The 25,371-nt window shown below is 29.4% G+C and overlaps 3 protein-coding genes across 7 annotated transcripts; all 3 read left to right on the plus strand.

Annotated features, from left to right (window-relative positions):
* The first annotated feature begins 280 nt into the window (after positions 1-280).
* On the plus strand, positions 281-25,371 carry LOC135963610 (serine-aspartate repeat-containing protein F-like). 5 transcript variants are annotated; one of them, XM_065515532.1, is made up of 11 exons: positions 281-356; positions 926-1,178; positions 13,895-13,990; positions 14,442-16,033; positions 20,119-20,613; positions 20,788-21,330; positions 21,542-22,207; positions 22,642-22,963; positions 23,023-23,195; positions 23,260-23,715; positions 23,791-25,371. In XM_065515532.1, the coding sequence occupies exons 2-11, from the start codon at positions 1,118-1,120 to the stop codon at positions 24,208-24,210; spliced, it is 4,824 nt and encodes a 1,607-aa protein (XP_065371604.1). In that variant the 5' UTR covers positions 281-356; positions 926-1,117; the 3' UTR covers positions 24,211-25,371. The 5 variants fall into 5 exon arrangements, with proteins under 5 accessions (XP_065371604.1, XP_065371608.1, XP_065371606.1 ...); XM_065515534.1 differs by having other exon boundaries at positions 290-356; positions 976-1,178; XM_065515533.1 differs by having other exon boundaries at positions 299-350.
* Positions 16,215-19,390, plus strand: LOC135948908 (uncharacterized). Its single transcript, XM_065498360.1, has 6 exons — positions 16,215-16,238; positions 16,607-17,110; positions 17,307-17,810; positions 17,967-18,470; positions 18,663-19,166; positions 19,277-19,390. The coding sequence occupies exons 1-6, from the start codon at positions 16,215-16,217 to the stop codon at positions 19,388-19,390; spliced, it is 2,154 nt and encodes a 717-aa protein (XP_065354432.1).
* On the plus strand, positions 19,372-19,901 carry LOC135963612 (thrombospondin-4-like). Its single transcript, XM_065515537.1, has one exon. The coding sequence runs from the start codon at positions 19,560-19,562 to the stop codon at positions 19,899-19,901; it is 342 nt and encodes a 113-aa protein (XP_065371609.1). The 5' UTR covers positions 19,372-19,559.

The raw sequence follows: 25,371 nt of genomic DNA on the forward strand, positions 1-25,371 counted from the left end.
AAACCACATAAATCTTAGACACGTAATACTTTCTATACATGTACCTTAAAGAAAACTGTATCACTCATAAACCCAAATATAAAATGACAAATTTCTGGCCATCATTAGCGCAGCGTGTGTGTGTCCACATATAAATGTGTATGATAATTTTTGAGTACAATATACTCTCCTCTAACCGAAAAAAAACTCACTCAAAATCAAAAACGAAAATAATTTTTATGTGAAAATTATTTCGACATTTCTGTATTAAAAAAAGTCAAATAATTTTCGCGGTCACAAGGTAAATTTGTGGGATCTCCTTGTTGTGTTACGAATTGGTTTTGGACCGGGAGAGATCGACTCGTATACTCGTACTCGTACATATTTATTTTGTGAAAATAATAAATTATTAGTGTTATTTTTAAAAAAGAAATCTTATTCATATTTTTATATAAAAGAATATTTTACATATACATAATATAAAAAAATTAAAAAAATTTTGAAAAATAATTTACATACATATATACAATATAAAAAACCAAAATATAAAAAAAAGATATTTTGATATAATAGAAACAAAATTTCATTCATTAAAATTTATAGTTTTGGCAACAACAGTCGTTGAAAAGGGACACCAAAGGATTACCCATGAAAACGATTGTTGAGCTGAAATTTAAAAAAATAATATACATTTAAAAAAAAACGACAATATTTAACGAACAAATATATATATATGTTTATATATGTATATATTCAAACGAAACAATTATCGAAGTGAATAATTTAAATAAAAATAATTTTTAATGATTTTTTAAATAAATTTTTTCAGTGTTTTTTAATTTTAAAATACATTTGTTTTTATTAAAAAAGTTAATTAAACTAGTGATTTGAAAAAAATAAATTATTTAGTATTTTGTTAATCAATAAAATAATATTTTATTTTTAGTGGATTTTTAACGTTTAGTAAATATTTTTAATTTTGTTTTCCAAATGCAGAATACGAGTGCAATAATAAAATAATTTTAAATAAATATTTTTTTATAAAATATTAAATAATTTATGAGGTGACTTAAAGTAATAACATATAATTCAACTACAACTGACTGCTAGGATACTGGAATTTATACTGTAAATTGATATGGGGCGGATTACGTTTTGGTTCCTACTGGGACTAACATTATTTGCCGTCTCTTCTACTGGTATGTGTTCAGAAATCTTAATTTAAAAAACAAACAGCTAAATATTAAATTATTAAAATATATACATATATATATTTATTTTTATAATGGTCTTAAAAAACATCTTAAAAGTTATTTTCCTTTTTTTATAAATTATTATGTAACATTTGGTGATCTCAAAAAATTATGATCAACATCAGCAAACATCTTGCTTAAAATGAACGAAATGATGGCACAAATGATGTCAAAACCCTTGTGTGTGTGTTTTACCAACAAAAAACAATTTCATAAAATATTTATTCTTCTTATGAAAGCCAAAAATTATTATGCAATTTTCGTTTTATTTTTTATTTTTTTTCTATACATTATTCTAAGAAAAACAAGAACAAAACCGTAGTGAAATTTCAAAATTTCTGGTCGAAAATTAATATGTATTTAAAAATATTCGTTGTATGTGTTTTGGTGTTTTTTTTTTAATTTTCCACTCATGCACGATCGCTGTCAAAAGAGTGTCTGTGTTAATATCTTAAAATATTTAAATATGTATCTAAAAAAAAGAAATAGTGAAATAGAAAACATTATCCCCCCGATGCGCCAAAAAGTTCAACAAAAAGAAAGCACAATAACAGCACTTTGCGTATTGCGAAAATATTGAGAAAAGTGAAAAAATAATAAAAATATGCAGCCAAAAGGGAATCAAAACGACAATATCCCCATGAAAACATTCACAATCAAAAGTGAATACTTCGGCTATATAAATAATACCCAATATAACATACAGATGTGTACAAAATATTAGTGAATCTTTAGGGAATATTGTTATATGTGAGATTTTGAACAGATATATCTGTGGTCATATGGAACAGTAGCTTAAGTTGACATAAGGGCGAATTGGTAATGAAAAATGATTTTAGTAGAAAATATGACAAATCTTCTTTTTAAAAACTTGTACCTTTGATGTCTAAATAATTTAATACAGATTTGTTTTAAGAAACAATAAAAATTGCACAAAATTGTTAATATTAATAACATGAGAAGTTATAAATTTTAAACAATGACTCAAATATTGAGTTACGCTCACAATGGCATAGTCACTACTCTGAACACCTCCATAGCCAAACACCTCTAAGTTTACATTCTGTTCGCCATACCTTTTCATATCTGCAAATACTACTTGCAAAAAAATATCATAATTATTTCCACAAACAGTTCAGCAAGTTCGAAATACATACATTGGCCATTTGCAATTATCACGAGAATCCAAAATGTTTCCTAAAGGGCTAATAAATGAAATCTGTCCCAGTACGTCAAAAGTCCGCAATATAAATGCTGAAAAAATTAATAAATTGCAAAAAAATATAAAATTTTTGTAACTATAAAAATATTTATATTTTTTACACATAGTTTTCAATTTATTGACAAAATTTATCATTAGTTAAAAGAATCTATGTATAATTTTCGATGCCATGCCGGCTTATAAATATAAAATATATATTATGGTCATTAGGGGTATAATCAAATGTTCGATCTACTACTACGCTATTTATGAAATTACTTGTTTCGGTTACCATTTTTCAAAACTTCCAAACAATTATAAATATGAATGCTTTTTCTATTAACATAACGAATATGTATGTGTCCTCATATCCCAAATTATATAAAAAATTTAAATGGATTTTTTAGTCGTTATCGCCATTAACCGCATCGTTTAATCATGAAGAATCCAGTTATAATTCTAAATATGAGTTAATAGATGTTCTAACTTTTAACTTAATTCATATGTTTTATTAAATCAAGAAAGAAATCAATTATTACTGTAATAATGCAAAAATACTTTATTATGATGATTTTTTGCCGTCTTCAGCATCTTACCGCTCTATATCGTAGAAGACTTTATGTGTATACCTATATAAATAGATATTAATGAGAGCTTACCCAACATCCCAACCCAACATACCATCTAATAATCAAACTACAATACAACTTGAGAATAAGTTTATATAAATAGTGGGTTTTAAGCTTTTCTTAATTTCATTTATAATAATATTTATAAAATGTGAATGCGCTAGAAACTCTTATTAAACACTATTGTTTCTAAAGTATTGAAAACAAAATATTGAAAAAGGCTTATCTTTTTCAATACATTCTCAGGTCTTGTTGTACCGTTTTATTTTTTTGAAATGGTTGAAATGGTGTTTTGCATGTAAATTTCATAGCGAGTGGACATGTAAAATAATTGGTAATAATATAATAAATATATAAATAATAAATAAAACGATAATAAAAATGCGTAATAAGTATAAGAAAAGTGTTAGAAGACAAACTAAAGAAGTAATTGATCTTCTTTTAAATAATAAAATGATCAAATAATATATTATTTGTGAAGCTTATTCTATAATTATATAAATATTGAGAGGAATAAGCTTTTCTATACAAAAGTTAATACAATTTTCGTAAGATTATTCTACAATTGCAAGGATAAGCTTATATTAATCATGCATATATAATATTTTCACGAGGGTTCCGTTTTGAGTTTTCTACAATTGTTACGATAGCCTTTTTCAATATATTCTAAAGTTTTTCTCAAGCTTAAGGCTTGTGTTGGTAAGCTTATTTTAATATTTTTTTCTCAAGTCATTTGGTTTGTTAGGTAACTATATTCAGATAGCACAGTTGTATAGGAGCTACTAGAAATAATGGACAGATTCTCAGCAAATTCAATAGGCTTCGCCCTTGAGATTTAATATTATCTTGTGAAAAATTGAATTGTAATATATATCTTTGAAATTGCGACCTGTTTGTTTTATTTGATTACAATATTTGCATGGACGGACGGAAATCGCTTAATCCACTCAAAAAGCAGATTGGTAGTACATATATATTTATTTTTTTGCACGTTTCAGCACTAACTCAATACACCCTACCCATCATGTTGGTATATGGTATAACAACAGAAAATTTCATAATTTTTATATGACACACTAAAACACTATCGTCATCTTAAATGCAAACGTACGTAACTTTACAATAATTCAAAATCGAGTTTTTGGTGTATATGTTTTATACCTTGTTAGAAAGATAATTTTCTCTAGAAGTTTAGGTTTATTACAAAGGTTTAAAAAACAGTATTTAAATAAGGTTTTTTTTAGATATCGAAAAAGTACCATTATATACCCAATTTTACAACTTTCAATCGATTTCCGGCACGTGTTCTAGTTATCTGATTGCACTTAAAAAAAAGAACACAATAAGAGCCATCCAAGGCTAATTTATTTTTTAAGGGCACCTCTAATGTGCATATTATAGTGTTCTAATAGTATTTTTCAAGCTTAGCGTTTATTTGAGTGATGGTTTTTTTTTCCGAAATTCACTTTTTTTTAATTCTTCTTAAGCCACGAGGTAGTCTGCTATCAATGGCTTTCAAACAGATGCCTGTTTATAGGAGCAGTATTGCCCTTTCAGTTAAGAATCATAAGGATCTAAAATATATTATTTACTGTACAAATATGTACATTAGGGAAATAACAAATTTTTGCGAAATTTTTGGCATAACACCACGTGATGGAGATTTACATAATGGATGTACTATATCCTGCATCACTTTTATTGCATGTTCCGCGCAAATGTTGCTACATGATTTAATTCCGAGTCTACATAAAATTGTTGTAAAGTGAAACAAACAGTGATTTACAAAATCGTTATAATTGAAAAGTTTCCAAAGTCAAAATAGGGGTACGTGTTATTATTTGAAAACTTTATTACTTTAATGAAAACTTTATTGCGTTTGGTGCGTGAACTTTTTTAACAACCGCGAAAAAATAGTACCGTGGTTTTTCATATATTTGTAATGCTCTACAAAAGAAAAAAAAAACTAAAACCGAAGAATAATTTTCGGATTTCAGTTTTAGGTCTTGAAAATTCGAGGGTAAAACCGAACACAAAACTCTAATTAAAAGTGTTTTCTGTAAGTGAATCTCTGACGCTTGTAAGTTATCAATTGTAAACAATAAACAAACAACTTATTTTAAAATATTTGTATATTGTATGATTCTTTAATTTTTCAGATATTTTGTTCATTAATTATCATTTTACTAATGAAACAGAGTTCAGTACTTTAAGTCTTTGTGAAAGCTGCAATATATTGCTATAATTTTCCTCACTACTGTAAATATATCAAAAATATAAGAAAATTAAGCAAATCAAATTTTTTTTTTGCTTGTCAGTTGTAGTCTGTTAAATTTAGAATAAATGTACAACAAAAAAAAATACAAAATGTTTTAAAAGATTCATTCGTAGATACCTACAGTACATTTATTGAAATTTTTTTAATGAAAATTCTAGAATATTACGAAATATTTAATAAAAAAATAATTTAATGCTTAATCTCTGTGAAAATATGTATTTATTTTTTTTATTTCAAAACTTTATGTTTATTGATGTCGATTGGCCAATATGTAGTCGTATTATAATTATTTCGTACGTTTCTTTTAGTGTAAACCGTGGGAAATGCAAAATTTTATAAGACGTCAATTTATCATTTATACTGTTGAAATCTTTTAAATAAACATTAATGTTTTGTATTATTTTATTTATGTACGAATACACAAGTATTTAATTTAATAAACAATTTTAGAATTTCTGCAGTTTTTCTATGTTTACTTTTAGTACATATTTAATTATTTATATGTTTCTTTATTATTATTTATTTATACAAATTGCAATTATCTTGTTTTTCGTTAGAAGAAATTTATTCAAATTTAGTATATTTTTTGCGGATTCTATATCAAATTACAGTTAAATTTAAATATTGTGAAATCATAATTGTTTGGACATATTTATTTTCAAAATAAGTCAAAGTATTTATTAGATATATAATTTTCAAAATTCATAGAGTTTTTATTAACTAATTTTTCAAAAACTTACTTCTCCTATTTATGTGTTAACAATTTGTTTGTTTTTATTGTTTGGCCAGCTATTTAAGTCAAATACTTTATTTTTTTTTATCAACTGAATTTTAAGTGCGATGGAGCCAAAACAAAAGGATCTAAATGTATGAAATTTATTATTAATATTTCTAGATTTTCAAAAATGTTTGGAAAAATCGGTACAACATATATGGACAAAGATATGTGGAAATACGTTGACCCACCTCAGCGAACATCCGCTCTTAATAACATGATATGACCGAAACTAATAAACTAAAAAATACGAAATTTGGTCCGAATATTTTATAATAATAAAAATATAATGATTTAATGTTAGAAAATATGTTAATATGTCGTGGTGAATATGTATGAATTGACACAGTTGAATAAAACACACTTGTGTGTTAAAACGGTCCTCATGCATACATATTTGTGGAAATATTTGAAAACATAATTGACAATCACATGGAATTTAGCAAACAATTTTTGTCTTAATTACCTGGCCACCACTGTACGTAATATATTACAATCTAGTATAATTAGAGATGCTTATCGGAACTGATTTTTAAAAATCTCGGGATTTCGGAAGATATATTTAATGCATTACTATTACCAATATTAAAAGTTTAAAAGTTATATACAATTGAGGTTATATAAAATATAACCTCTATACAAGACAAACCAATGCGTATTAAAAATTGTTCAGCAACTTAAAATGTTGTATGGCTGTAAAGTAACTGTTTGATCAAAGTTTAGTAAATTTGGAATGGTTAAGGTCCGAAAAACTGTATTCTAACAATAAATATATAGATCTGCTTCTTGTTAACTTCAAAATTGTTTGTGGTGAAGTACAAATATTAATATTAATTATCGTTATACTATGGTATGCAAACGTTCTAAGTCTTTTTTATTTTGTCAAAATTGCATAAACTAAATTAATAACTAAATTATTAAATATATAATAGCGTCAAACTTGTTTTAATTTTATTTGTTACTTCATTAAATTTCAACCCAACAACGTAAATCATAAATTCATTATTCAAGAAATATTGGATCATTTTGAAAAGCTTTGCTCCATTGGCATTTGAGAGGAATTTTAGTGTCTTTAAATCCAGTAACATAAATAAAACAGTTTCTTTAAAACTGTATTTATTTATCATAAGTTGTGTTCGTGTACCTAATAATTTGTAATAATTTATTACTGGATGTTACGGGATTGTGTTCGTTTACTTTTAAAAACTTATAACTAGGGAGAGCAAGATAATATTTTTGTCCAGTAAAAATATCAAGAAACATATGATTGTATATTTGCAAATGTAAACAAAAAAAAAATAAACTTGAAATACACAAATATTGTAATTGTTCAAATGTAAACAAATATTAAACAAACACTTTAAATATACATATCCATATAATTAGATTTCAGTTACAATAATGCATTAAATATTTGTTTTTATATGAGTTTGTTTGTTAAAGAAATTCATGTAAAGCAATGTAAACTTAGCGTTTTTATACAAGTCGTAGTACTTTTAACGGTTTTATAAAAAATTTATTTTATTGATATTTTATTTATAATTAATAGTTTTAAAGCTATAATATAGTTTTAATTACTATTAAGTGCTATTTTTACAGTTTGTATGCGTTTGTTGATCAAAAGTTATTATAATACCCTGTACTCAATATATGTATGAAAAAACACTTTTCTTTTATAATTTTAATATTTTAGTTAGTGATTTTCGGAATTGCCTTATATGGTAGTATAATTTCTGTAAGATTTATATAATGATTTTCGTAAGTGAGCCTCACATTTGAGCTATGGTCAAATATGGATCAATCCATACAACATTTTTAAATCTGATTTATTTTTATATAGAACATAATGGAAATTTTTTCGAAACATATTAAAAACTTATACTTATCAAATTTCTTTTTTCCTAGTGGAAACTAGTTTTTCTTATCAAGTTGCTAATTTACTGACATCAATTAAAGAATCATTATCTAATAATGATGTTTTATAATGTAATATGTTTGAGTTTAAGTTTTGACATTGTTCAATTTTATTTATAATATTTATTTAATTTATATCATAATTATTTAATTTATTTTATATTTAAATTTTTTAATGTAAACTATTTTTTTAAGTAGAAATTTATAACCGATTATGGCCAATAGGCTAGGTTATTGAAAATAAATAATAATAAAAAAAAAAAAAAAACTGTCACCTGTACTTTGCGCAAAAGGTTTATATGGACAGCCAGCACGACGGACAGACGGTGATCGTTAAATCGACTCTGAAAGTAAAGAATACTAATGGCATTACAATGCATGATGTCTTTTGATATTATACTTTTGTTTTTATTATTTTACTTCAAAACACACTGACAAATGATGAAATACATTTTAGTAACATTAAATTATTAAGCTATTATTTAACAATTTTAAGACATGTCTTTTGTTATCGACAACGCTTGTAGGTTTATATACTCCTATCTAAAGATTTCAGTAAACTCAATTATTAAAATAAAATTTGTATTTTTATAATTTAAAACAATTTATAGAATATCGGTGACATTATTTAGAAGTAACTGTATTTTAGTAGTGACGGTAATTGCAGTTATTTCGGTAACCCTAGCCAACCTTGCTTTTAATACAAAAAAGTATTTAAACACGGTGGTAATGCATATACATATATGTATGTACATACATATGTATTTAAAACATACATACATATATAATTTTTTAAATTTTTTTTCGATATTCTTCTTTTACCAAATTAAAATGTTCGAAAAAAACTCATTTGTTATCACTCAATTTTTGTTAATGAACTAAACACTCAAAGAGTAATTTTTAAAAGTGCCATGCAATGCTCAATTTATTTGTACATACATATACAAAATCAAGAGAAAAATTCAAAAACAAATATAAAAAATTCGTTTGCACTTGTATATGCAAAATCCTAAATGTTTTCAAATCATCACAAGCATATAATTAATTATGAACAAATGGTGTAAACAATTATTAAACATATTTAATGTTTATTATAAAATATTAATTTCATATTAAATTTGTTACAATGTGATAATAATGACGTAATTAAAATTAAAAAATAAAAATATTTATAAATTTACAGCCATGAACAAAAAAGCCATGAAAAAAAAATAAAATATTAATAAGTGACCTCAACAAATATTGTTAAATAAAAAAAATTAAAAACAGAATTCATCCAATACATGAATTCAGAACAAAAATAAGTAAAAGTCTATGAATAAGAAAGAACATTGAACAAAAAATGTGTAGGAAGTATAAGTGGCATTTAGCCAATTGTGAAAGATTGTTTTTTTATAAGTGGAAATTTATAAACAAAATATTTAAAGACAAATTTCATTTCTACACACTCTCATACGTAAACACATACATGCATTATAATTTAGTTATAAATAAAATTATAAATTAGTAATTAAAGGAATTAATGTCAAGTTGGCAACACAAATCAATGCAAGGTTGTATTTAATTCGTTAGTATCAGGAATTAGTTAGTGCATTAGAATTTACTAAAAGCGAGTCTAACCCTTGTATTCTGAACTTTAAAATGACAAAATAGCAACAAAAATGTTTTTAATAACAATTTTCGTACAAAATTTAGTTCAGGATGCACTAAGTAAGGTGAAATCAACAACACAGCTGATTTTTTTTATCTATTTTGAAAATGCTTGGGTTTTGTCAAACTGAATTTATTTTGAAAAAATAATAAATTTTATTTTCAAAGAAAACAATTTTTAAATCAAAAAACATGAATGAAAATGTGAATAAAAAGATTTCATATAATGAAATTTGGATAAAGCACTATTAAACCGTTGTTCTTTTTCAAATATAATTTAAATTTAACGGCCGTTTTTTAGTTAATATGCAAAAATAACAAAAGCAAATATGCAAATAACAAAATAACATTTTGAAGCAAAATTTTGCTAAAATCAACGTTAAAAAAAATAATAAATAAAAGATAAAAAATTTAATTTAATTTAAATATTTTGTCAGCAGATTGGTTAGAAAATAATTCAGTTCAGAGCTTGGAATGAAAATAGTATAAAACTTCCCAAAACTAATAGAATTTTTTTGTATTTAAATTTATATGAGGCCTGTGATACATAATGATCGGTGGTAGATTTAATAACACACAAATTACCCAAATGACTTTTATCTTTTGCAATTCCGTTATAACATGAATGTGAAATTTGATATAAATATTTAATTGTTCCCCTTGTAAACGCATTTCCAAACTTCAGAGCCAATGTTTGATTTGACTCAAATTTTCAGAGTTGGATTATTATATCTAGTGAATTTTTCAAAATGAATCCATAATGTATATGAAATGTATATTAAATATTTTCACTTCGAACATGTAGAAATGTCCAAATTGAATAGTGCTCTTTCGCTCATTATGTACAGTATTGGCCATAAGTAAAGCACCTCCTCAGTGAATTTTGTTCATATTATATTTTTTTGTATAAAAACTAAGTTTTAAATATCTATTATATATTATTTCATTTTATTTTATTTTAATATGTTTATTATTGATAAACAAATACTTTCAAGGTTAACTTTTCCATAAGAGGTAACTTAAAATCAAAAAAATATTTTAATGTAGAAAATTAAACGGACAAAACTTAAGTAACCCTTCATGGATATAATATAAAAAAATTTTAATCAATATTTTGTTGCAAATCCTTTGTTTTGGATGACACAAGCACATCCCTTACGATATTCCTTCCCAGGCTATCTTGAAAATTGCCGATCCTTATTTCCATAATCCCATAAATTTTATGACCATTACATTAGCTCCTCCATATTTAATTGTTCCTTTGCAATACTTAGGATTCAGTCTTTCTCCTTTTGGTCTGCGTACATGCCTTATTCCAGCGGAACTTTTTATTTGGAATCGTCAGAGAACAGTACTGTCTTCCATTTTTGGGCACTCCATTCGATGTTAGCTTTGGCAAACTTCAGTCTAGCTTTCTTGTTCTTAGCTGATAGAAATGTTTTTTTTTGCTGATCATCGGCTGAGTAATCCTACTTCTACTGCTCTTATACGGATATTTCTTTCGCTAACGCATAATCATAGGATCTTTTTTATTGCTCTTTTGATCAAGGAATCATCATATCGTGTGGTTTTACATACATACATAGAATACACCGGCATTATGCGACCAGTCTGATAAAACTTTGAAGTGAACCTGGAAATAACTGATCTGTTAATTGAATATTTTTACTCAATTCATGTCGTGATAAGACCGTCTTCCAGTCTTCAATAACTTTACATTTAAATTCACTGGGGTACTTGTTCCTTGCCATTGTTTTTTTCTCAATAAACTGTATAAAACTAAAATCATACACACTACGCCTTCCGCTATTTTTATCTTCTGGAATTATTAAATGCATTCGTAGTCAAATTTTTAAACATCTTATAAGAGGGTGCTTTTTTTTATCTGTTGCGTTTTGTGTTGTTATATGACTTATCATTTTAAATTAATTTTTCATAAAATTATCTTTTACTAAATGAACACTCTAAAAAATGCATGTAAATTTATTACTTAAAGTAAGTAAGTTTTCATTTAAACACAATAGCGGTATTCACAATGTAGAGTACTTGGCCTGGTAATGTAGTAAAAGAGCACAATATCAAAAAAATAAAAACAAAAAACATTAGAAATTGAAATGTTTGTCAATAAATAGCTTTTCTGCTTTTTTAATAGGCCAAGTACTCTACATTGTGAATACCGCTATAAAAACAAAATCAAATATATACTTTTATCTGCAAAAATACAAACAAAATGTAATATTTTGAATGTTTATAATATAATTGTGCTTAAATACAAGTTTTACGCACAAAGTGTGCAATCCTACTTTAAAGTTTAATATACAATTTGTCAACATTTTGTTTCTAAAAAAAACTAAAAGCATTTGTTATTAAAAAAATATTTAAATTTACACAAAAGTATTTTTACCTAAATTATAGTAGGAGGAAAGTTACCTATTATTAATGTAGGATTTTTACATGAAAATTTATTAGAGTGAATATTATATGAACATTTACAATATAAGTTAATAAAATATATACAAAATTTTTTGGTTTTTATATAAAGTCCACACCTAAAATGATTTTACCCTCATAAATACTTTATATGTGTATTAGAGTAAACAAACCTGATTAGTTTCGGTTTTTGAAAGACCTAACCAGTTTAAAAGAAAAAATATATAAAATATTTAAATATATATGCATAACTTTGTATGATTAAGTTTTTAAGAAATTATTTGATGATAACTTTTGAAGTTTAACCGTAATGTTGATTGTAATATGTGTCACCACCACTAATAGAGAAAATATATTTATAAATACAAATTTTTGTAAAATTTCTTTCAGCTTAATTTATTCGACGTTTTTTTTTATTAATTTCAATTCAATTTTTTTAAAAACATTTTGTTATACAGTGGTTGAGAACGTTTGGGAAATCGTTAATCAAATAAACGATCCCGAAAATTGCACTAATTCAGATATTATGTTTCAAGGATTGCACATAGGTCTGGCGAACCACTTTTTTTGGCCATAACTAAAATATTCACTTATATACATAAATTCATACAAAAGATACAATTAATAAGAAAAAAACATAAATTTTATTAAGTTTTAAAAAATTAAATTTTTTTCTTGTTTTTCACTTCCACTCTGCCAAACTCACTATTTTTGAAGCAAAAGTTTCCTGAAACAAAAATTGATTTCTTAAAAATAAGCAAAAACTAGCAGAAAGTTAAAGATGATTCGTAAATATCACTGTAATTTTGTGCGTTTTTGGTTCGTTGAAATCGATTGAAATTTTATAAGTTATATACTATAATTTTTTTTATAAAAAGTTAAAATCACTGATTTTTAGGTTATGAAAGTTTTTTATGTAATTTCTTATTACCATAATTTTTATTGAATACTTACCATTGTCATTAATATCCATAACTAACAGATTTAAAAAGTGTTTTTTATTTTCGTGTAACATGTGATTCAAATAAAACAAAAAACTGCACTACGTGTTTCAGTTTACCACTGCACTTAAAACATTAAACTGAGAAGTGAGAAACTTCATAGAATAACGGTTAATTGAAGTTTGTAAAAACAAATTATTTTTTTTGTTTATCTGAAGTGTTTGCTACTGTATTCTAACAACAAATATATGAAAAGAAGTTTTGAGTTTCTTGTGGTTCGCCAGACCTATGTAGATTGGTAGATGCTTGGAACGCTATTCCTGCAAATTTTATTGCCAATTTGATAGCTTCACAGCCTTGCCGATGTAAGGCCGTCATTGAAAATATGGGATTTGCCACCAAATATTAAGTTTTATAGACATAAATAGTTTCGAAGCAATTAGTTGCATATGTTTTGGCTAATGAAATATCAACCCATACGTAGTTTTTTTATTTTTTTTTGTTTTCAATGCAAAAAATTCTGAATTAAATTTCATATTCTAATTTTTAAAGCATTAATAAAAAAATATGATAAGCAAATGAATATTTTTGTTTACCCTTAAAACTAATTTAAACAACTTTTGTAAAATTCTGTTGCTAGTTGCATATGTTTTGACCACCACTGTATGTATAAATTGTTAATTTTTCCCTAAATTATCGAAGTATCGGAAAGAAATAACAAACTAAAGATTTGTAAATCTGAACTCAAGCGCAAAACTCGTAAATTAGAATTAAAATATATTTTATTTGTTTATAAAATTAAGTTTAATTGAATGAATGTATTTAATTCTGTCTATTTTACTAGATGTGTATGCTAGCTCTGATGTTGGACCCACTGAATCCGAATGTCGTCCTTACATTGAAAAGGCCATTAACGAATTAAAGACAGGTGATGAAAAAGGTAATTATTGTTTGTCATACTCTTATACTTAAATACATATCCATATCATACATATGTATGTACATAAAAACATACACAAATGAATTATTAGTTTAAAATTGTTTTCCATATTCGAAAAATAATGTACATATGTATGTATGTACATGAATTTGGCAAATATTCAAATATTTACTCAATATCATCTTCTTTCAATGCTAAACAGCATATTTAATGAATACTTACACAAGTTGTTTGTTTAATTTACTTATTTTTCACTTTTTTAATGTCAAAATTGTTAATAAGTTTAATAAAGTCTGAAGCTAAAATGGAGATTTCCGATAGGCGCCATTTTGTGTCAATAAGTGTATATGTATGGCTTCATATATGCCAGGAATGCCTGACAATTGCTTTATGACGTTTTGTTTAATTTAGCTAATGGATTTTTAATTAAAAATTTCTTTTTAATTCATAGAAGAAATTGTTCCTAGTCCAGATACGACTTCCGGTGAAGAAAAAACGACTATAGATACCGACAATCATAATACTGACGATGACGGAGCGTCCGGTGAAATGCTGGGAGATCAACCTGTTCATGATGAAAAAGAAACTGTTGAAATTACTGATGTAGATTCCACTGAAGAGCCAACTGTCGAGCATAAGGAAATTGATTTGGATGGCGACGGCATCCCTAATGAAAAAGACAGTGACATCGATGGTGATGTTATACCCAATGAAGAAGATGATGATATGGACGGCGATGGAGTTCCAAATATCCATGATGATGATATTGATGGGGATGTTATTCCAAACGAAAAAGATCTTGACATTGATGGTGATGGAGTTTTGAACATTGATGATACCGACTTGGATGGTGATGGTGTGCCAAATTTAATCGATGCTGACTTGGATGGTGATGGTGTGCCCAATATTATCGATGGAGATATTGATGGTGATGGCCTCCATAATGTCAGTGATAATGATTTAGATGGCGATGGCATTCCTAATGACGAAGATGACGATATGGATGGTGATGGTATCCCTAATGATCGGGATGATGATATGGATGGTGACGGCATTCCCAACGATCAGGACGATGATATTGATGGTGATGGCATACCAAATAGTGAAGATGACGATATTGATGGTGATGGTATCCCCAATCATGAAGATGATGATATGGATGGTGATGGTATTCTTAATATTGACGACAATGATATGGATGGTGATGGCATTCCCAACACCGAAGATGATGATATGGATGGTGATGGTATTCCCAATACTGAAGATGATGATATTGATGGTGATGGCATTCCAAATGATCAGGACAGTGATATTGACGGTGATGGTATTCCCAATGATGAAGATAATGACATTGATGGTGACGGTATTCCTAATGATCAAGATAGTGATATTGATGGTGATGGTATTCCCAATCACGAAGATGATGATATCGATGGCGATGGTATTCCTAATGATAAGGACGACGATATTGATGGTGATGGCATGCCCAATGAGGATGAACCTAAAACATTAGATGTCGATAAAGATGGTATCACCAATGATGATGACAGTGATATTGACGGTGATGTTTTACCGAATGAATTGGACTCAGATATGGATGGTGATGGAGTACCTAATACTCTTGATAAGGATATTGATGGCGATGGTGTTCCAAATGTTCATGATGAGGACGACCATGAAGCAGCTGATATTCAACCAGGTGCAGTACCCGTCGAAGAAGAAAAAGATGTTGTTAAGCGTTCGAAACGTTCTGTAGAAACAGTTGGTGACATGGACAATGATGGCATTCCCGATGACCAAGATACTGATAAGGATGGCGATGGAATTCCAAATGAAAAGGATGATGATATTGATGGTGATGGTATACCTAATCATGAAGATAATGATATTGATGGCGACGGTATTCTTAATGAAAACGATGCTGATCGCGATGGTGATGGTTTGCTAAATGAACACGATGACAGTGATGGTGAGTCGGATGATAAGGCAACCAAACATGAAGCTGAAGAAGATGATATTAAACCTGAAGACGAGTTGTTATGGGTAAGATTTATTATTTTTTGTAATATTATTGCTAAGTATATTTAATGTGGAGACAATAAGTTATTTCCTTAGAACATTTCTCTGCGTTTAGGAAAATTTGTTTGCTAATTTTTAGCTTCTGGAATGCTTAAATATTAGTCTGTATGTCGAAAATTGTATAGTCTACAGTTGTTTCTCAAACATGAGGACTTTTATTCTAAAAATTGTAATACGCATAGTTTATGCACCACAAATTTATCTATAAAAATATTTTAAAAAAATGTGGCTACTATAACTCACATACATATTTATTGATATCAATAATAATAATATATTCAAATATATAAATATTTGTATAGACAGCAGTGTTATTGATTCTGCTTTAAAGATGTAGGAATAGTAATTTTTATTGTAAAGACAATTGACAGAAAATCCAAAGCTCATGAGTCGGCATTATACTTTTTAGCGAAAAATAAATTAATGTTCTTTATGATTTTATAAATCTATATGAGAAGACCTATTATCTGGAAAAGTCTTCACAGATTTTATAATAACTATCACAAAAATGCACTTTCGATAATATTGGTTTATTAGGCTTTACCAAAGCATATCGATATAGATGGCGATGGCATTCCAAACGAAGAAGATGAGGACATTGATGGAGATGCTAAACCTAATGAACAAGACGATGATATGGATGGAGACGGCATACTAAATATTCATGATGATGATATTGATGGCGATGTGATACCAAATGAAAAAGATCCCGACATCGATGGTGATGGTGTACTAAATATACATGATACAGATTTAGATGGCGATGGTGTTGAAAATGTTGTGGATGATGATATAGATGGAGATGGTGTTAAAAATATTCATGACGCTGACATCGATGGTGATGGTGTGCACAATGTTCATGATGACGATTTAGATGGGGATGGCATTCATAATGAAAAAGATGATGATATCGACGGTGATGGAATACCAAATCATAAGGACACAGATATAGACAGTGATGGTATATCGAATCATGAAGACAATGATATTGATGGCGATGGAATTCCGAACGAAAATGATCATGATCATCATAAACCTGAGGTAGTTTATGCGAAAAAGTTTTCAGATATTTTTGATATTGAATTGAGTAAATATTGCAAACATTTTTAAACAACTTCATACGTTGTGAAATTCCAAAGAATCTGAAATATCTGAGGTCTTTTTTGTTTAAATATGCTCAAGACCCGTCACTTTTAATGCGAAAGTATTTAATATTCACAAAATATAACTTTATTAGGCTATGCATAAGATCATCGATGTAGATGGTGATGGGATACCAAATGAAGAGGACGATGATATAGATGGTGATGATAAACCTAACGAACAAGACGACGATATGGATGGTGATGGTATTTTGAATATTCATGATGATGATATAGACGGTGATATTATACCAAATGTGAAAGATCCAGACATGGATGGTGACGGCATTTTAAACATACATGATTCTGATATAGACGGTGATGGAATAGCTAATACTATCGACGATGATATAGATGGAGATGGTGTAAAAAATATTCATGATGACGATATCGATGGTGATGGTGTCCACAATATCCATGATAATGATTTGGATGGTGATGGTATTCCAAATGAGCATGACGAAGATATTGATGGTGATGGAATTCCAAACCATAAGGACCCAGATATAGATGGTGATGGAATTTCAAATCACGAAGATCATGATGTTGATGGTGATGGAATTCCCAATGAAAAAGATCACAATGAATCGAAATCTAAGGTATTTTAATCAGAAAACATCCTCAGAATCTTAGGTTTTTTTTTTAATTAATCTAGAACGCAGAGTTCAAAATTTAGTATTTATGAGAAAAATCTGAAGAATCTGGGGTACTTTCTGCTTAAAAATGTTTATGTTTTCAAAATATTCCTTTATTAGGCAATGCCTAAAAAGATCGATTTGGATGGTGATGGAATTCCAAACGAGGATGATGATGATATCGATGGTGATGTTATTCCAAACGAACAAGATGATGACATGGATGGTGATGGAATTTTAAACGTACATGATGATGATATTGATGGTGATGTTATACCAAATGAAAAGGATTCGGATATGGACGGTGATGGTGTTTTAAATATTTATGATAGCGATTTAGATGGCGATGGAGTTGCAAACATAATAGATGAGGATATAGATGGCGATGGAATTAAAAATGTGCATGACTCGGACATAGATGGCGATGGAGTACATAACATAAACGACACTGATTTAGATGGTGATGGTATTTCAAATGAGCATGATGAAGACATTGATGGGGATGGCGTGCCTAATAGAAAGGATACCGATATAGATAGTGATGGTATTTCCAATTTAAAAGATCACGATGTAGATGGCGATGGTATTCCTAATGACAAAGATGTTGATAAACACAAGGTGGAGGTATTTTATTCAGAAAAATTCTTCAGAATCTTCGGATTTTCTATAACACAAAGGTATGCAAACCGTAAGTTCGTAATATTGTCATATAGACTTCTGCGTAGAAAATCCTTGGAATCTGGGGAATTTTCTGTTTAAAAACTCTTTAGTTTTTGGGTAAAAATATTTGATATATCCCTAACATTACTTTATTAGGCCTTGCCTAAGGCAATCGATTTGGATGGTGATGGCATCCCCAACGAACGAGATGCCGATATTGATGGCGATGTTATTCCTAATGATCAGGATGATGATATCGATGGTGATGGGATTCTCAATGTACATGATGATGATATTGATGGTGATGTAATTCCAAATGAACATGATTCGGATATGGATGGTGATGGCATTTTGAATACCGAGGACTCTGATTTAGATGGTGATGGCGTAGCCAATGTTATCGATGATGATATAGATGGCGATGGAGTCAAAAATATACACGATTCAGATATTGATGGAGATGGTGTACATAATGTTCATGATAACGACTTTGATGGCGACGGCATTCCAAACGATCAGGACGATGACATCGATGGCGATGGCACTCCAAACAGTAAGGATAATGATATCGATGGTGATGGTGTTTCTAATATCGAAGACAGTGATATTGATGGTGATGGTATTCCTAATCACAGAGAGGCTGTTAGGTTCAAACGGGAGGTATTATATTTGGGAAAAGTCCCCAGAATCTTTGGAATTTTCTTCCGAAACCACGTTCCGAGACACGTAACTATGATGCTGAAAAGTATTTGAAGAAACATAACTGTTAGACGAAATCTCAAAGAATCAGGGGTCTTTTCCATAAAAACATTCTGACGGTTGTTAATTTGTTGGGTAAAAATAGTTCATATTTCCATAATATTAATTTAATAGGCTTTGCCTAAGGTAATTATTGATTTGGATGGTGACGGCATCCCTAACGAACAGGATGAAGATATTGATGGTGATACAAAACCCAATGAACAAGACGAAGATATTGATGGTGATGGTATTCTAAATATACATGACGATGACATTGATGGTGATGTTATACCAAACGAAAAAGATCTTGATATGGATGGTGATGGGGTTTTAAATATTCATGATTCTGATTTAGACGGTGATGGTGTTGCCAATGTGCACGATGACGATTTGGATGGTGATGGAGTTAAAAATATTCACGATCCCGATATTGATGGAGATGGTGTTCACAATATCAATGATACTGATTTAGATGGTGATGGTATTCATAATGATCAAGATGCTGATATTGATGGCGATGGTATTATTAATTCTAAAGATAACGATATTGATAGTGATAATATTTCAAATCATGAAGATGATGATATCGATGGTGATGGTATTCCGAATCATCAAGATAATATTAAACATGAATCTGAGGTACTTTATTCATGAAAGGTCCTTAAAATCTTTGGATTTTCTTAAAATAATTGTTTGCGTAGTTTTTAGTCTTCTCTATAAAAAAAGATATCAAAATAGAAGCTCTTTTTTTATGGCAAATAGACTTTCGTGTAGAAAAACAAAGAATCTAGGGTCTTTTCGGATTAAACCAATTTCTCATGATTCCTTTCTTTTGGATATAAAGAGTTCATGATTTCATGTTTCATATCAGGCACCGCCTAAGCATATTGATCTAGATGGAGATGGTATTCCAAATGAACAGGACGAAGATATTGATGGTGATGTTATTCCAAATGAACAGGATGAAGATATGGATGGTGATGGTATTTTAAATATTCACGATGATGATATTGATGGAGATGTGATACCAAACGAAAAGGATGTGGATATGGATGGTGACGGTGTTTTGAATATTCATGACAGTGATTTAGACGGCGACGGCATAGCAAATGTTATTGACGACGATATCGATGGTGATGGAGTGAAGAATGTACATGATGCCGATATTGATGGAGATGGCGTTCACAATGTACATGATAACGATTTAGATGGCGATGGCATTCCAAATGACCAGGATGATGATATCGATGGTGATGGTATTCCTAATCATAAAGATAATGATATTGATGGTGATGGCACTGCCAATCATGAAGATGATGATGTTGATGGCGATGGTATTCTAAACCATGATGATGACGGATCTGAGGTAGTTTATCATTCAAATGTTCTCATATCTTTGAATATTGGACATTCGGCGATAAAACACTTAAAAATTGTTTTCTGTAGAAGACTCCAATATCTAAGAGGTTGAGAATTTTTGTTAAAAAATATCGAGATTCGTTAGGAATAATGTTATGTTTTCGTAATGTTACTTTATTAGGCAGTGCCAAAACGAGTAGATGTAGATGGTGATGGTATTCCAAATGAAGAAGATGATGATATTGATGGCGATATAATCATCAATGAAGAAGATGAAGATATGGATGGTGATGGTATCTTAAATATTCACGATAAAGATATGGATGGTGATGTTATACCAAATGAAAGAGATCCAGATATGGACGGCGATGGCATATTAAATATCCATGATACTGATTTGGATGGTGACGGTGTACCAAATATCGACGACCACGACATCGATGGTGATGGAGTGCCAAATACCGAAGACCATGATATTGATGGTGATGGAGTTCATAATATTCATGACAATGACTTAGACGGAGATGGTATTCCCAACGATAAAGATGATGATATTGATGGTGATGGTATTCCAAACCATAAAGACAAAGACATCGATGGTGATGGTATTCCTAATGACACAGATCAAGATATTGATGGTGACGGTATATCTAATAGTGCCGATAGTGATATTGATGGCGATGGCATTCCAAATCACCAGGATGATGATAAACACGGGTCGGAGGTATTTTAATCAGGAAAAGTCCTCAGTAACTTTGGTCTGCGTTTCTCTCGGTCAGATTTCAGAAATTAAAAGTAGTTACTTATTAAAAGTTGATATTAGTTTTGAAAAAATTAACCAAAGAATCTGGGGCCTTTTCTGTTTAAACAAATGCTAACGATTCGAAATGTTGTCAGTAAAAATAGTTCATATTTTTATGATGTTACTTTGTTAGAACTTGCCACAACTTGTCGATTTAGATGGTGATGGCATTCCTAATGAGCAAGACAGTGACATCGATGGTGATATCATACCCAATGAAGACGATGAAGACATGGATGGTGATGGTATTTTAAATATCCATGATGATGACATTGATGGCGATGTTATACCAAATGAAAATGATCCAGATATGGATGGGGATGGTGTACTAAATATACATGATTCCGACTTAGATGGTGATGGCGTTGCAAATGTTATTGACGATGATTTAGATGGTGATGGTGTCCCAAATGTCATTGATCATGATATCGATGGTGATGGTGTGCATAATATTAACGATAGTGATTTAGATGGCGACGGTGTGTTAAATATTGATGATGCTGATTTAGATGGCGATGGTGTACCTAATGTTGTCGATACAGATCTCGATGGCGACGGTGTGTTGAATGTTGCCGACGCTGACTTAGATGGTGATGGCTTGCTGAATGTAGCCGACACCGATATCGATGGTGATGGCGTTCATAACGTGAACGATAATGATTTAGATGGAGATGGCATTCCCAATGAACATGATGATGATGTCGATGGTGACGGCACAGTCAATGCCGAAGATGATGATATCGATGGCGATGGTATACCAAATGCTGAAGATGACCTCATCAATATCTACGAATTTGAGGTATTTTCTTCTGGAAAAGCCCCTCCTTTATTAAACTTTTGGAAAATGTTTGCAATTTTCTTTCATATAATTCTCTCATAATCCGTTGATTTTTCTTTTTTCAAACCAGGATCTCATAAACTAAGTTATTTTTTATAGCAAATAGCCATTTCAGTAGAGGTCTTTTATTTTTGTATCTCTCTTAATAATTCATATTTCGAAATCTTTTCATACAGAAACAAAAGTTTTTAGAAGTTGTACTAACACAGGTGACTTATCTACGGCACTATAATTATTACCCGATTAAATCGAATAATATTGGTAATTTCTCAATTGATCCTCCCCTCATTTCCTTTAAATCCAACTTCCGTTTCATTATTTATTTGTTCAGTTTCTACATATAGTTGCTATATTCAATTAAACAGTTATTTATCATAAATATCTCAACATTTTAGGAAGGTGAAATCCCCGAAAACCGCAGAAGTCGTAATCATATCTACGAACTGTTGCAACTTGATGATGAATCGAATGCCCGTGAAAATGCTGTTGACAATGTGGCTGAAATTATTTTGCGTGACATTAAACGCACTTACGAAAACGCTATCAAGCCTTTGGAATCCTTGTATAAATACCGTGATTTGAGCAATCGCCACTTTGGTGATCCTGAGATTTTCTCTAAGCCCTTGGTATTGTTTATGGGTCCTTACTCTGGTGGTAAATCGTCTATAATTAATTACTTGACTGACAATGAATACACTGCCAGTTCTCTAAGGACCGGTAAGTTTGAAAATGTGATGTGAAGCATAAGTATTAATATTTTTGTTATTATACAACAGGTGCTGAACCTTCTCCGGCATATTTCAACATTTTGATGTGGGGTAATGAGACTGAAGTGTTGGATGGTACTCAACTAGCAGCTGACTATACTTTCTCTGGATTGCAAAAATTCGGACAAGGTTTGGAAGATCGCTTGCGCGGCCTAAAAATGCCAAACAAATTATTGGAAAAGGTAATTACAAAGTCAAATATGTGTTTAATGCATATAATTAAAATTGTATTTTTGTATTTTAAAGGTCAACATTGTAGAAATTCCCGGTATTTTGGAAGTACGTAAACAGGTTTCACGTTTGTTCCCCTTCAATGATGCTTGCCAATGGTTTATTGATCGTGCTGATATTATTTTCCTGGTCTATGACCCAGCCAAACTTGATGTTGGCCCAGAGACTGAGGCCATTTTGGATCAATTGAAGGGTCGTGAATATCAAACACGTATAATTTTGAACAAGGCCGATACTGTAAAACCGGAGGAATTATTGCGCGTACAAAGTGCTTTGATTTGGAACATTTCTCCCTTAATGTCCTCTGCTCAACCACCATTGGTATACACCACTTCTCTGTGGTCTAATCCCTATCAAGAGGGTTCACCAGCTCGACTATTATTGGCCCAAGAAAGAGCTTTTCTAAGAGATTTGCGTACCGCTGTCGATAAGAGGATTGAAAATAAAATAGCCAGTGCGCGTCGTTTTGCTGTAAGTGTTCTAGAAGAAAATTCCATAATCTGAAATTAATAAATATCGTATAATATTTATATTTATCTTGACCAGGTTCGCGTCCGTAATCATGCTAAAATGGTTGATTGCTATCTCAATACCTTCTACAATCACAAGACTTTGTTCGGCAACAAGAAACGTATTGCCGATAATATTATTGAAAATCCCCAAAACTATCACATCTACGAAGGGTTGTCTACTCTTACAAATATCTCACGTTACGATTTGCCAGATCCTGAGGTCTATCGCGACTTCTTCCGTCTGAATCCCTTGTATGAATTCAAGAAGTTAACCGAGACCTGTTCCTATTTCCGCGGCTGTCCCATTACCAAGCTGGATGTGGCCATTTCTTATGATTTACCTGATTTGTCTGGCAAATACAAGAAAATGGTGGAAACTGCTTTAGTAAAAGTTGCCAATAAGGAATCATCGGCACCAGTTCATGATGATAAAAACAAAAAGACCAAAAGTTGAGTTGAAAATCTTTAAGTTAGATCCAATTAAAACTCAAAAACCATTAATGATTCAAACAATAAAGCGCTCTTAAACGAAAGCAAACTGTAGACCAAAAGAAAATTGAAGTTAATGGTTCAACTTTACAAGACAAAAGAGCGCCTTTAAATAAAAACATTTTATTATTTTTAGAGAGTGAGAGAGTAATTAGACAAAAATGTCAATATAATATTTTTTGAAAAACTTTAAATATCATCCAAAATCAAACAAAAGAGAGAAATATACATTGGTCGCCTTCAGTTACTATTGATTTGTAATCGCTTGTTAATCCAATTAATAATAAGATAATGTGACATTTAGCTGAACTTGACCAGTAGAGAGTTTTCAAAAATCAAATTTATTAAACATCGTAATACTTTCAGAAAAATAATAAACTCAAAAAAAAAATAATAAAAATTTTAAATAATTAAAAAATATACACAGAAAATAGCAAAACGAAATAGCACTAACCCAAATTTAATTAAAAAAAGCGAGAGAGCGATATTTTAAGTTCTATAATAATTAACAAATAGGTCCGATTTTAAAATCTTCTTCTCCTATCCAATTTAAACACAACTAACTTATGTGACGATAAAATTATTTCTATTAATTGCTAAATCAAAACCATCTTTTACGATCTATCATAACGATAATATTGGATTTTAAAAAATTTACTGCAACTACATACAATATTATATTTATTTTAAAGCATTTAATTTATTTGTAAATTTTTGTTGTCTGTGCACACTATTTACCTGCCAAATTCCCAACCCGTTCCTTTTCAATGTTTAAACTATATGTTATCATATTCATGTCTCAGAATAAAAGTCCGCACAAAATAATTTTATTAATTATTACAATTCTATTCCCATTTCTTTATCACTTTGATACTGTTCTTTCCTTTCATAGTAAATAAGCTGTAATTGTATAATAAATTCTAAAACAGTGAAGACGTTCTGAAAAATTAAGAAAATCTATGTTAAAATTATAATTTAGTATATCAAATTTTAGGTAGTGTTTTTCTTGTGTAGAAAATGAAATAGTCAAAACAACATTTTCTAGATAAACCAACGTAAAAAATTTTAAGGATTTGTAATGAAAATTTAAGTAAATAAAATAAATAAAAAACTTTAAAGAAAAGAA

This window comes from Calliphora vicina, chromosome 1 (genome assembly GCF_958450345.1).
Source record: "Calliphora vicina chromosome 1, idCalVici1.1, whole genome shotgun sequence".
Lineage (NCBI taxonomy): Eukaryota > Metazoa > Arthropoda > Insecta > Diptera > Calliphoridae > Calliphora > Calliphora vicina.

Bases quoted from the DNA above. Each gene is read 5' to 3' on its own strand.
- LOC135963610 (XM_065515532.1), top strand. From the start codon at position 1,118: ATGGGGCGGATTACGTTTTGGTTCCTACTGGGACTAACATTATTTGCC. The intron at 13,991-14,441 runs GTAATTATTGTT...TTTAATTCATAG, and splicing joins AAAGACAGGTGATGAAAAAG to AAGAAATTGTTCCTAGTCCA. The intron at 16,034-20,118 runs GTAAGATTTATT...GTTTCATATCAG, and splicing joins CTGAAGACGAGTTGTTATGG to GCACCGCCTAAGCATATTGA.
- LOC135948908 (XM_065498360.1), top strand. From the start codon at position 16,215: ATGAGGACTTTTATTCTAAAAATT. The intron at 16,239-16,606 runs GTAATACGCATA...TTGGTTTATTAG, and splicing joins GGACTTTTATTCTAAAAATT to GCTTTACCAAAGCATATCGA. The intron at 19,167-19,276 runs GTATTATATTTG...CATAACTGTTAG, and splicing joins CTGTTAGGTTCAAACGGGAG to ACGAAATCTCAAAGAATCAG.
- LOC135963612 (XM_065515537.1), top strand. From the start codon at position 19,560: ATGGATGGTGATGGGGTTTTAAATATTCATGATTCTGATTTAGACGGT.